We start from the raw sequence: 14,519 nt of genomic DNA on the forward strand, positions 1-14,519 counted from the left end.
TTCTTCAGGTTAAGTTTAATCACTATTCTAAATTAATACGCTGGCCTGAACAAAGTTCCAGAATGCCTGGGCTAATGTTACCGGAACATTTCTGTTCAGGTAATGCAATGCTATACATGGCTAGGTAACTATAGGTCTAGTTACTGTATATTGTCACTGAGTTACCGAGGCAAAAATGTTCAACCAAAATATGTGAATGCTCCTATTTTTCAGGTTAGCTAACCACATATTGCACTCCCTTCACAACAGTGACACAATTATTTGTCTTTTTTTGCTGAGCTAACACTATTCTGCAGGCATAAGGTAGCCAGCTTTCCTCCGTAACAGACAAGGAAAGTCAGCACAAATTGACAGCATTTCCTGATGTGCTCAGCACCTTCTCCTCTCTTCTTACAGAGATTCAGGCAGAGTAAAAGTGGAGCAAACCATCCCGGACACTATTACCAAATGGGCAGCAAGTGGATTCTGCAACTCTCCCGCAGGATTCGGGCTGGCCACCAACACAATCCTCACGGCCTTCCAGCCCTTCTTTGTGAGCCTGACGCTGCCATACTCTGTCATCCGTGAAGAGATGTTCCCACTGAAGGTCACAGTCTTCAACTACCTCTCCAAGTGCATCATGGTGAGCCACTGCTCGGTGCACAGCCATGGTTATACCACGGCCTTCTGTGGTCCCAACCAGTAAGAGCAACAAAAACCCCACAAAAGCAGTACATATACTCAGTGAGCACTTTATTATGTAGTTATTAGCACTTATTAGTACTTATTCATTAGTCATATTAGTCTTCTGCTGCTGTAGTCAGAACTCATATCACTCAGGGTAGCCAGGGTAGGTTCCGTGAGATCTGTATGCTAATATTACAGTATTTTTGTTGGAGTGTCATGTGATCGCCTGGATGGGTGGCTGCCCATACACCAGTCTCTGTGTTCAAGGGTGGAGTTTCAGTGCCCGTTACCTTCTGGGGAACACAGACTGGAGATTCAGGCTAAACATGTTCAGTGATGTCACTGGACATGTTTGTTTTGAGAAGTTTAGCCCCATATTGAGGAAACAGCTTCACTGGGGAATAGGTTGCAACTAGCAATATACTCTACACCATACAATGGTTTATGAAAAAAACTACTTTAAACTGCTAGTTTAGAGTCATTTGAAATTTCATAATGTATCATAAGGTTCAAGTTCTCTTTATTTCTGGAAATATGACAAATTAAATTAGCATGTGAGATATACTTGTCTGGACAATAACTAATACATTTTTTAAAGGGATTCATAATAAATTGGATTGCAGTGGCTATTTCAGATCAAGATCTGTCAGCAGGCCAAGAGCTACCACTGGTGAAGAAGAGAAGAGGGCGCGGGAATGTGTCCTCAATGGGCTAACAGACTGTTCTCATCTTCAATTCTCCTTCTTACCATTTGTATTTATCCTGTTTCACAGGTGCATGTCAGCCTGAGAGAGTCGGTACAGTTCACAAGCCAGCCGTGCGATGGCTGCCAGTATAAGCGATGTCTCTGTGGTGAGGAGAGTGAGACCTTCACCTGGATCGTCACCGCCACCACTTTGGGTGAGTCACAGTGCCCCCTCAGGTTGGCTTATTGTGGGTTCTACACGTGGCTTAACCTTTAGTTAGGAAGATAACACAAGAATCAATTGTCGGTTAGAAATGTATAGCCAGTTAATTAACCCCCCTTTCACAAGACTGCTCCCCTTCCCCTTGTGGCTTTACATGAGGCTCTATCATACCCTCTCTAAGGTCGGGTGAACATTACAGTAAGTGCAGAGGCCCTGAACACTGAGGAGCTATGTGGCAATGAGGTGGTCACCGTGCCAGAGAGCGGACAAATCGACACTGTTGTCCGTACACTGCTTGTGGAGGTGAGACACCACACAGCCATCTATGATCTGTCTATAATTGAGTCTTTTTAAGTCGTTTTAAAATTGCATTTATTTGAATTAATGAGCAACCAAATTAGATAGTAGGGGATTTAACATACATATACAAATGAGCAAATCATAAAAAAAAACAATGAACAATCCCAGCTGTAGCTCAAGAACCCAATGTCTGATCCTCACCAAACACACAGATGTAGTCCATACTTATGTGGACACCTGTCGATTTTGGCAGGCAATACTCTAGGTGACACTAGAAGAAGCAAATAAGTTTAAATTCCTGTTACTCTTAGGGGGCGCTATAGCAGCTATATCATAAATGCAGGATTTCAAAGAGTGTTGCTCTTTCGCTGTGGTTAATGGAGAATCCTAAATCCTAAAGTAGATCCTACTCCTTCAGATGAACGACTTTTCTTTAAGAAAGAATGTTGGCAACTATTTCGATTTTTTTTTTTCTACAAAATTGATCCTGTTGACAAAGAGGTTGAGGTTTTAGACATGGTGTGTTTGTGATGTGCACTGATTCTGTGAATATGCCCTGATTTGTGTCTCTTTTTCAGCCTGAGGGCACTGAACAGACCATCAGTCACAATGCACTGCTGTGTCCTCAAGGTCTCACCTTTTCCCTCTCTCCTACAACTGCAAAAATATCCATGCAAAGCTGGAACAAATCAAGAACAAATTTAGATTGTTATTGTAGCATGAAGATGCTCTTTCAAGAAACAGGAAGTTTAAAAATGATCCTTGAATCCTTTTTTCAAATATATTTTTTCCATTTATAAAATGGAATCATTCCCTTAAAGACGTCAATTACATGACTGTGGAATTATTTCTCAGCAAACTGCTTTAGAGTGCAGTGATTTCTGTAAAGTTGGGTGGAGCTCTTGATTCTGTCTACCTGTATGTTTCCTCTCACTCCACCAGAGGGAGCTGTGGAGAAGGATGTTTCTCTGGAGCTGCCAGAAGTTTTTGTGGAGGGTTCTGCCAAAGCCTTTCTTTCCATCCTGGGTGAGCAAACTCTCCCTTCCTTCTCAGCATTTTATACTTGAAATAAAGTTCTACTTCAGGATGGGCACCTGTCTGACCAGCAAACAAACGAAATGCAGGTGGTGGTACTACTTGAACCCTTAACATTGCATTCCAGATACCTCCCATTTATGACCTTCCAACTAGGAAACATACATTGGAATGGTCCGTTGACTCGAAATTACGAGTCGGAAAGTCTGGCTCAGTGTCTGGCTCAGAATTACGAGTTGTCAAGTAGGAGGAAACTGACATTATTCAAACAGAAGTGCAATTACCTAAACTTCAATTATACCCCAAGTATGATAAAGTATAAAATAATACTCCAGAGAATTATTTTTTTTATATGGGATTAGTAATCCTTTGATGCTCTGGCCTTAAAACTTCCTTTAAAAACTAGGTTTTTGATAGGGGACTGCTAGGTATCCCAAAAAAATCCCATTGTTCAATGACGTGCTTTCTATTTTGATGGCCGAAACACATAAAAATGTCATTGGAAAAAATTGTAATTATTAAGTATTTTGTTTTTAAAATATATGGAAAAACATATACTATCATATCCCTCATGAGATCAATTATATGAGAGACTATCAAACTAGAAAGTTAAGGAAAATTGAACAACAGAACGTAAGATTAATGACAAAAATCTTTGAAAAAATAAATTAAGATTTCCTTTCCCCAAACCCCCCAGACCCTCCAACATTAGTTTAGATGTAATATAGTTTGTTGCATTTATGGCAAGCAATTCTAATTATACCAGTGTGTTGGGTTGCATGGATATGGGTGTGAGCGAGTGTGTTGAGGTTGATACGGGATGACTTGTTGGGATTTTTTGGTGTATGAATGTATGTATTGACCAGGTGTCTGCCTACTCTGACAGGCGATCTGATGGGCCGTGCCATGAAGAATCTGGACAGCCTGTTGGCTATGCCATATGGCTGTGGAGAACAGAACATGCTGCTTTTTGCCCCCAACATCTATATCCTCAGGTACCTGGAGACCACAGAACAGCTGACATCGAAGATCAAGAACAAGGCCATTACCTTCCTGGAGAGTGGTGAGAGGGACATGGTTGGGCTCTAGAGCTCGTATCTCATTGGCTGGCTATTATATTGTGGGGGGATCACAAGGTTGCCTCACTTGGAAATGTGCTCAGATTGCTTTAACAGCATCTAAGCACATCCACACAGAGATTATATGTTTATCTTCTCTGTAGCAATATACAAATGGGGGGGGGGGGGTACCAGCTTCTCAGTAATCTTGGTTTTCTGCAGGATATCAGCGGGAGCTGAACTACAAGCATAATGATGGCTCCTACAGTGCCTTTGGAGAACGTGACTCTTCAGGGAACACCTGGTTAGTCTCAGTGTCCACCTCAGTCTCACACAGAGGAGGGAGTCCCATCACCGCTCTTCACCTGCGCACAGACACAGTGAACACCATTACAGTATGAGCATGCGCAATGTGTGTCATTATTAGGGGTTGTCTCATGAATTTTGTTGCAATCCAATACTTTTGCTCACCTAATAATTGGGTGGTCTGATTCAAAAGGTGATATGTTTAACAAAACAAGATTCAAATACCGGGAATTAAAAGCTAAAATTTGGACCTGTCATCTCATGTCCATATTTTGACCTCAAATTCAATTGTCTTCAGTGTATAGTAAAAACAACACTGCTGTTCCAATACTTTTTGAAGGGACTGTAAGTCAATATTGCAATGCAGTTGCTTTCTCTAATTTTGCTGATACTCAATACATACCATAATAAGTCACTTTAAGAAGCTCTAACTGGCAAGACACCACACACAAAATTTGACATTTATCTCCCACCTGAGTACAGGGTTTCAAAGCTGACATTTGCAGTACCTGTATCTGTGTGTCCAGGCTCACTGCATTTGTGATGAAGTCTTTTGGAGGCGCAACGCGATACATCTTCATTGACCCAAAATACATTACCAGTGCCAAGGTATGGCTCAGCCAGCAGCAACAAGAAGATGGCTGCATAAAGTCTGTGGGGAAGCTCTTTCACAATGGAATGAAGGTGAGCTGAAAGAGAATACACGGAAATGTACACACACACAATCACATATAAGCAGCTGCACAGACAAAAAGACACACACACACATAAATGAGAGGATGCTCTCTTCCATATTATACAGTAGCTCTCCCCCTGTGGATATGTTCATGCGATCTTCACGGATCTGCATATTTCATACTTACAGTACCTTCGATGTCTGTGTCTCCAGAACTCCCCAGTCTTTGCAATGGTATGTTGTGTCCACTTACAGGGTGGAGTCAGTGATGAGGTGATGTTGACAGCCTATGTTACCGCAGCACTCCTTGAGCTGGGCACTAACAGCACTGTGAGTACACCATCAAACCTGGACGACATCTGTACTGTATCTGTAATCTAGTGTTCTATATCATGAACACTGATATAGTTGAGGCTAGCGAGGCCTGCAGGTTCTTTTACAGGAGTGATTTGGGTGTTTGATAAGACTTTTAATGAAAGAAATGAAATGGTAATTTTAGAAATGTGTTCCGTTTTTACTCAGGTTCCCTTTTTCTAATATTACATTCTGTCTAATGACACAATGAAACCATTCTGTGTGAAAAATACTAAATAATACAGGAAATCTGGAAAGGGGCAAATACCATTTCACGGCAGTGTACATATTCTTCTCATACTGCCCCATTTGTATCACCGATTCTGACCGATAGAAAAGACAAAACCATTACGTCATTAGGTGGCTTTATTGGTTATTAGAATTTCTTTACAATTTAAAATCTTTTTTCTTTTTTAAAACACACTCAATAACACAAAATAATGATTTTCACAAAAACAGGCACTCATTTCAAAACTAGACAACAAATCTCATTTAAATGAAACCTAACTTTAGACAAAGGTGTGGAAACAAATGATGAAACAAATGAGAGAAAAAATCATGTCAAAACAAAAGGAAAACAAAAGGGTGAGTTTTAAGACAACCCAAAACGGGCAAGATTATAAAAAAAAGGGGGTCCATCTTGCTCGGGTTGAGCAGGTGTTGAGGACCTCTTGCCCCTCTTATGACCAGTTCTTTCCAGTGGTCCACCCCCCATTTCTCTCTCGCCAGGGTCTTGTTAATGTGATTGTCCAACATCACGCTGTCTTGGAGGAGGTTTTGGAACCTCCTCCGGAGACTGATCAGGTCTACAGTTGTTTTTTGGTACACCTTGATGTTCCTCGTCTCCCACAGGACATGTTTTACGGTGTTAATTAACACCATGGCGTCATTAACAATGAGAAACTTAGGATTCAAAATAATGGCATTATATTAAAGCGTTATGGAACGAGAACCGTGGTATATCGTTGTTATTTCACAAATTTCACAAAAGAAAGACAAGATAAACTTTAAAGTAATATATTTTTAATGGAACTATGTTTTAAGGTAAATGTATTCTTCCGCTCAACAGCAGACGTTGGCTGCTACGCAACGGTATTGTAAACGTTAGCTATCAATAATGTATCCCCCACTCTACTATCAAAGTAGGAATAATGTATCACCACTGCACTAACCTTAGCTAAGCAACCCCTTTCCAATAATGTATAACCACTGCGTTAACGTTAGATAGCTTCCTAGTTTACGTTACACCAGAAGACACTGACACACACGTCATTTGTTTTTGTTGGAGACGTTTATCGGGACACTGCCAGATAACGTGCAGGGATTTAAACTCTATCGAGTCATCATTTACTTCGTCGGGGTTTGATGTGGTATTTCGATCCGAGGATGTTGCCTAAAAGTTGTATTTTGTTCGTTCCTGCTCCTTTCCAAATCAAAGGACACTTTAAACTCACTCATTTTATTTTACTTTATTTTGGTAGGCTATTAAAGGCGAGATGATGATTACGTAAAGTTACGTTCATCGCAAACTGACCACTAGAGACAATGGACCGGACCTATCCTACTTATAGTTGTGGTATTGCTATATACAGTAAATTGTTTATCCTGTTGGATACATCTGAAGAGAAATTCCATGTTTTGGTGTTCATACTTGTTGAGAATATGAATTTGTGGACAATCTGATATGTCATTTCATAGCGAAAGACTTTGCCAGCCGTTGTTTCATTTTTGGAGAATTTCCAAACTTCATGATTGTTGATTGGTTCAAATACAACCTTGCTCGTTCCAACGACCTGGCTACTAGAGGCTGCGTTGAAACAACAAATTGGGAAGGAATATGGAGCTACAGTTAGCTTCACTCGTTTCAAGTAATGAACAAAACAAAAGCAAAACAAAAGTAGAAAAGCTACTTTATCCATGGCTGGGTGGGTGTTAATTTCAAGCTCAGAATTAAAATAAAAATAAAAATTGAATGAAATTCAGTTTAAATTGAATATGGGAATATACTCTCACTGAGCACTTTATTAGGACCACAATACTGATACTGGGTAGGGCCTCCCTTCGCTCTCAAAACAATCTCAATTCTTTGTGGCATGGATTGCACACAATGTTGAAAACATTGTTTGAAGATTCTGTTCCATGTTGATGTGATTGAATCCCACAATTTCTGCTGATTTGTCAGCTGCACATGCATGCTGCGAATCTCCCATTCCACCACATCCCAAAGGATTCAGATCTGGTGACTGGGAAGGCCACTGAAGAACACTGAACTCATTGTAATGAGTTGAAACCAGTTTGAGATTACTTTTGCTGTGTGACATGGTGCATTGTCATGCTGGAAGTAGCCATTGGAAGATGGGTACATTGTGGCCATGAAGGGATACACACGGTCAGCAACAATACTTAAATAGGCTGTGGCATTCAAGCAATGATTTAATGGTATTAACGAGCCCAAAGTGTGCCAAGAGGACATTCCCCACACCATTACACCACTGCCACCAACCTGGACTGTTGACACAAGGCAGGTTTGGTCCATGGATTCATGCTGTTGGTGCCAAAATGACCCTACAGCACAAATCAAGATTCATCAGACCAGGCTACGTTTTTCTAGTCTTCAACTGTGCAGTTTTGGTGAGGCTGTGCCCACTGCAACCTCAGCTTTCTGTTCTTGGCTGACAGAAGGGGAACCTGACGTGGTCTTTGGCTGTTGTAGTCCATCTCTCTCAAGGTTCGACATCTTGTGCATTCTGAGATGCTGCTTTCTGTCAACTGGCCATTCTCTGTTGACCTCTCTCATCGACAAGGTGTTTTGATCCGCAAATCCGGAAGATCAGCAGTTACAGAAATACTGAGCCCATCTTGCACCAACAATCATACCACAGTCGAAATCACTGAGATGAAATTGTTTCCCAATTCTTATGGTTGATGTGAACATTAATTGAAGCTCCTGACCCGTATCTGCATTATTCTTTGCATTGCACTGATGCCACACAATTGGCTGATTAGATGATTGCATGAATGTGTAGGTTCCTAATAAAGTGCTCAGTAGGTGTATATGCTGCAAAATATAAGAGTTACAGTGTAGTCAAGCATGATGTTTTTCCATTGATTTATACAGAGAGTTCCTCTCTTTTGTGTGTCAGGATCCCATGGTGCACAGGAGCCTGTCATGTCTGAGACTGGCCTCAGATCAGATCAACAACATTTATGCCACTGCCCTGCTCTCCTACACCTTCACCCTGGCCGGGGACATTGTAATGAGGACTCGTCTCATTGGCCGTTTGGGCGAAGTGGCCATTATCACAGGCATCTGCCCCTCTCTCTCTCAGTCAACACTTTCTAACACCACAGATTATAACACCACAGGTTGCAGCTCTTCACTGTTTCATTGTCAGAGACACGTGCACCTTAAAAACTGCAGCTTGTTTCTTCAGTTTTCAGTGTTGTCAGTTCATATAAATGGGTTCAGGTAGGTGTACAGCAGTGGATTTGCACAAATATCTTTGAAAGTTTCTGTAGATAAAATCAAGGATAACTATACACAATTGCACAAAAAAATATGACCAATCTAATGTGATCTAAAAGATCCATTTTAATTGAGTATCTCCCTGATTTTGTTTCTAATGCTATAATCTAGGCATGAATCTAGTAACTGTTTTAATATTGAACATGACTTTATATGAGGAGTATAACATGCCAGTGTGTTTCTGTGTCGTACCATTATGAATTTGTGGGGTGAAATGTGTGGGCTGATTTATTTATTTCAAAGAGACTTTACCTTGATGGGGTGTCTCGGTGGTGCAGCCTGTAGAGCACTGACCGCCTGCTCATTGTGAGCCGCGACCTCGGCGGTTCGAATCCGACCGTCCGACATTTGTCGCATGTCTTCCCCTCTCTCTCGCTCCTGTTCTTCCTGTCTCTCTATACTATATACTGTCCAATAAAGCTGAAAAATATCTTTAAAAAAAAAAAGGGGGCTTTACCTTGTTAAATGAAGGTTAATAAAATAAATGATGAATAGACAGACGTGTTATGATCTGTGCCTCTTGTTTTAGACAAAGGCCGTCACTGGGAGCGTGCTGGGGCTTCTGGAAAAGGCTCTCTAGCAGTGGAGATGACCTCCTACGTGCTCCTAGCACTCCTCTCTGGACCTCCCCTTGCTGACTTTGACTTGAGCTACTCCAGCTCTGTTGTTCGCTGGCTGGCAGACCAGCAGAACCCCTACGGCGGGTTCTCCTCCACACAGGTCCTCCATCTTTTTTCTCTTACATGTATTTCTCTTCTATTAGTTTCTCATTTTAAATGTTTTGTTTTTTTCATTTTGTGAGCCTGCATATATCTTTCCATCCTTTCCCCTTTTCTTCTTACCTCCCTCTTTTTATTCTCATCAGGATACAGTGGTGGCCCTGCAGGCTCTGACGCTGTATGCTGCTGCCACCTACAGTAAGGGAGGTGCCAGCACAGTGATGGTGACCTCTACAGGTGGATATAAAAGGCAGTTCCATGTGGATGAGCACAATAGACTGCTCTACCAGCAGGAGCAGCTGCAGGAGGTGCCTGGAGTCTACAGTATTAAGGCCGAGGGCGAGGCTTGTGCATTTGCTCAGGTCAGCACTGGATTCTGTGGGAGCAGTTACTCTGCTGCTATCACTGCTGGGCACATTGCCACCTCTGGTACTGGAGTGTAGATTAGTGCTACTATAGATCATCCTTGTGATTGAAACAGTCTGGAAACAGCAGTGATGTGTCATCTTGTGACACAAAGGGTGTTCTAATCTTTTCTGTCTTCCTGAAATGTTTTTCTCTCTTTCAGATCTCACTGCAGTACAATATCCCCCCTCCTCCAGACTTCTCCTCCTTCACCATCAACGCCAGCGCATCAGGGGTCTGCAACAGTGCAAAGAAAACATCTCTCAAAGTTGATATACTTGTCAGGTGGGGTTTACTTCTGTTCTTGCAGTACGTAAAGACTGAATTTAGACCATACTGTAAGACCTGCCAGTTCCTGGCTGAGGTGTGCATCTGGTATGGACAAAATGCATGCAATCTCCTGTAGGAAAACAGCAAGGTGTATTACGAGTAGCATGCACTGTATATGCTATAGCTTGCTCTACAAGTTGAACATTTTTTATGTGCTTACACAGATCTCTTGTCCACAGAAAACTGTTATTTGATGAAGATTGAGCTAAATCTACTACAAATAAATGGTCAATAAAACTTTACACATATGACAATAATTGGAATATAAATAGAAGGTATAATAACGAATCATAACAGGAACAAGAAGAATCATAAAAAGTATAATAATGCATTATTATAAACTGTATACATGTATACATTTTAGAGCCACTGGCTATTTGCAAAAGTCAGAGAGAAAAGAAACAGCTGAATTTGTTCAACAGGTACAATGGTGGGCGGGAGGAAACTAACATGGTGATCATCAGCATCCGTCTTCTGTCAGGATTCCTCCTGGATAAAAGCTCACTCACACAGGTGAGCAACTCTACAAAGCAGAATATCTCTTTACAAATGTTGGGAATATACACTCACCGAGCACTTTGTTCGGAACATTTTTACTTTATTACACCTACTTTTTAAAGCGATTATCTAAATAGTCAATTGTGTGGCAGCAGTGCAATGCATACAATCATGTAGATACGGGTCAGGAGCTTCAGTTAATGTTTACATCAACCATCTGAATGGGGAAAGTAACTTTGACCGTGGAATGATTGTTGGTGGCAGGGTGGTTTGAGTATCTCAGAAGCTGCTGATCTCCTGGGATTTTCATGCACACTAGTCTCTAGAGTTTGCAAAGAATGGTGCAAAAAAACCAAAAAAAACCCAAAACGCTTGTTAATGAGAGACGTCAGAGGAGAATGGCCAGACTGGTCAAAGCTGACAGGACGGAGACAGTAACGCATATAACTACACATTACAACATTGCAGAAGAGCATCTCTGAACACACAACGCATCATAAGTCAGGACAGGCTACAGCAGTAGATGTCTAAAAAATAGGTCTAAAGTAAGAAAATACACCAAATAACAGCTTGTACAGTGACATTAGAGTAATAAATAAGTATCTGATTTTTAATCATTATGCTTTAATGCACATAATGTCTGCAGCTGAAAGCTAGTCCCACTGTGAAGCGTGTTGAAGAGGAAGAAGGTCATGTGATCATCTATCTGGATGAGGTAAGAGTGCAACCCAAGAGTTTGTGCAGAGCAGTGTGGTCTATTCTACTGAGACTGCAACAGTGTGGTCTATTCTACTGATACTGCAACAGTGTGGTCCATTCTACTGAGACTGCAACAGTGTGGTCTATTCTACTGAGACTGCAACAGTGTGGTCTATTCTACTGATACTGCAACAGTGTGGTCCATTCTACTGATACTGCAACAGTGTGGTCCATTCTACTGAGACTGCAACAGTGTGGTCTATTCTACTGATACTGCAACAGTGTGGTCTATTCTACTGATACTGCAACAGTGTGGTCTATTCTACTGATACTGCAACAGTGTACTCTATTCTACTGATACTGCAACAGTGTGGTCTATTCTACTGATACTGCAACAGTGTGGTCTATTCTACTGATACTGCAACAGTGTACTCTATTCTACTGATACTGCAACAGTGTGGTCTATTCTACTGATACTGCAACAGTGTGGTCTATTCTACTGATACTGCAACAGTGTGCTCTATTCTACTGATACTGCAATAGTGTGGTCTATTCTACTGATACTGCAACAGTGTGGTCTATTCTACTGAGACTGCGACAGTGTACTCTATTCTACTGAGACTGCAACAGTGTAGTCTATTCTACTGATACTGCAATAGTGTGGTCTATTCTACTGAGACAGCAACAGTGTGGTCTATTCTACTGAGACTGCGACAGTGTACTCTATTCTACTGAGACTACAGCAGTGTGGTCTATTCTACTGATACTGGCATTTGTGAAGGTTCAGTTAACACCCCTAGGTAAAGCTGCTGGTTGGCTCATCATTCCCTGTTTCACGGTGTAATTTTCACTATCGAAACAAGATATACCATTTGAAAGGGTTAAAAAAGGGTTAAAACCTTTTGTATAACCTATTCCAAGATGCCATTGTTTTAGTGGCAACAATTCTTTATTTTGTAATGTGTGTGGCAAAAGTGTGTGTTGCCTTCTCTGCATTTTGGAAATCCACATACTACAAGAAGGTATTGTCAGTGTGCTTTTCATGGCAAGACTCCAGCAAACAAAATCCATTATAGTTTCTAATTCTAAAAACGTGAACTCGGAGAAACATTGATAAAATGTCCAATGTTTACTGGAGGAATAATCATTTTGCTGTTGCTTGACATTTCACAACAAAACATGTATTTTGCGATGCCTTCCGTGCCGCCTTGCGAAGACTTCCGTTGAGGGATTTCCAAGGAATCTCTCGTCTGAGTAAATATTTCTGAGGAACACAGTGAAAACACCTCCGCAAAAGATCCCATTTTATATCAGTGAGCATCAAAATACATTCCAAAAATTTTTTTTCTGTAGCGTATAAATAAAATGCGAGATTGCTGAAAATAAATATACAATATTTTGTGCAGCCCTAATACAAGCAGGAGGTCTCAACTTAAATAGTCCCTTATGTCAGTGATTCTAATAAAGCCTGTCATATCCCAGTAATAAATTCAACAGAATTGGGGATATTGGAATGAATACATCCCCCAACAGCAACTGCTGGGAGAAAAGCATGGCATAAATAGAGTGCAGTAGTACTTACATTCTATGTTTTTGCCGTCCTAACAGCTGAAGAAGATGGCACCCATGATATACTCACTGACCATAAACGAGGATGTACCAGTGAGGAACCTGAAGCCTGCAGTGGTGAAGGTTTATGACTACTATGATAAAAGTAAGATACCAGTACCTGCTCTCTCCAATTTACTCTCACATTTCTCCATTCAGGATTAAGGGACCATTCAACTCAAAATTCAGTAGTGCCCCCGCTATGATGCACTGGTATAGATCAGAGAGTTCACCATATACTGCAAAACTGAACCCTATTAAAGGTGTGCATGCACTCAAATTAAATTTACTCAAATGTTTTTTTTCATAAAATGTCCGGCAAATTTGAGTCTTGCCAGATATTTCAAACAGATTTGTGTTTTTAGCTACATATTTCTATGTACTCAAATGCCTTTTTATTGATCATGTTTTAAGCAGCTTTTACATTACATTTCAGTTCTTTAGCACAAGGTTGTTATATGTCTCTCTATGGGACCATATCCACACCAACATGAAAAGGAAAATGCAAATCAGCAATCACATTCCATTTTCATTCCATGAAAATGACAAAAAGCAAATGATAATTCAATTGGCCCATTATTATTTAATGTTTTGGTGGCACAAGCGTGACATGAATGAAATGAAATTGCATTGTTGTTGTTTTTTTGCATTATCATTTTCACAAGGTCATGCCAATATTGAAAATGAAAATCCAAAGGGAAACAATGCAATATCATTTGATTTATGTCACTCATGTGCCATGAAAACATGAACATTAAATCATAAAGGTCCAATTGTCCTAAAATATTAAATTGTTCCAAGGTATCTAAAAACTGGTTATCCCATCAACAGGTTCCCTAGTTCTACTGCAGATGCCAGCTGATAAAACATGCCATTTTTTTGTGAAAACCATCTCTTTTGTTTTACCCGCATTCATTTATCACGCATACTGATACCTGTTCTGGAGGGCAGTGATGTAATTCAAATATTGTTTCTATATGGGCATCCTGTTGAACAAGAAGACAATGTAGAGCCATATCATCTGTATTTTTAAGCAAATAAAACACTAAAATGATTTGTATTTCTAGAAAACAGCACAGGAGATAAAACACCTTGAGGTGCACCATTATTTACAACTGACTGATTTGACAATTCTGTTTGAAACCCTTTGAGGATGCTTTCAGAGGATATTTTTAACAAAAAGAATAAGGCCACCATTTACCTTAAAAATCAAGCAGGCGCACAGGTGTGAGAAAATGTGTCTTCATAATATGTTGTGATATGTGCATGTGATGGATTTATTAAGAAAACATGTAGTGATGTGTATGTGATTGGTCAGTATGAGAACATTTGGTTGAGGCTGACCAAAGCTTGGCTGCATTAAGAGTTTCCTGACCGAATTTGCTCTATTTCATGCACGTCCCGCATTTAGGCATTCTTTCACTTCATTTG

At 40.5% G+C, this 14,519-nt stretch overlaps 1 protein-coding gene across 1 annotated transcript in view; it reads left to right on the forward strand.

Moving 5' to 3' along the window:
* LOC133132372 (alpha-2-macroglobulin-like) overlaps positions 1-14,519 on the forward strand; it is a 35,415-nt gene that overhangs the window by 19,744 nt on the left and 1,152 nt on the right. The window contains exons 19-34 of the mRNA XM_061247771.1: positions 397-622; positions 1,440-1,566; positions 1,756-1,877; positions 2,453-2,504; positions 2,817-2,900; positions 3,796-3,972; positions 4,190-4,271; positions 4,801-4,957; positions 5,205-5,279; positions 8,447-8,609; positions 9,359-9,549; positions 9,695-9,910; positions 10,117-10,238; positions 10,706-10,796; positions 11,428-11,496; positions 13,089-13,194. Coding sequence (XP_061103755.1) covers positions 397-622; positions 1,440-1,566; positions 1,756-1,877; positions 2,453-2,504; positions 2,817-2,900; positions 3,796-3,972; positions 4,190-4,271; positions 4,801-4,957; positions 5,205-5,279; positions 8,447-8,609; positions 9,359-9,549; positions 9,695-9,910; positions 10,117-10,238; positions 10,706-10,796; positions 11,428-11,496; positions 13,089-13,194 — 2,060 coding nt within the window. The remainder of the gene's footprint in view (positions 1-396; positions 623-1,439; positions 1,567-1,755; positions 1,878-2,452; positions 2,505-2,816; positions 2,901-3,795; positions 3,973-4,189; positions 4,272-4,800; positions 4,958-5,204; positions 5,280-8,446; positions 8,610-9,358; positions 9,550-9,694; positions 9,911-10,116; positions 10,239-10,705; positions 10,797-11,427; positions 11,497-13,088; positions 13,195-14,519) is intronic.

The sequence above is a fragment of the Conger conger genome, chromosome 7, assembly GCF_963514075.1.
Source record: "Conger conger chromosome 7, fConCon1.1, whole genome shotgun sequence".
NCBI classification, from domain to species: Eukaryota; Metazoa; Chordata; class Actinopteri; order Anguilliformes; family Congridae; genus Conger; species Conger conger.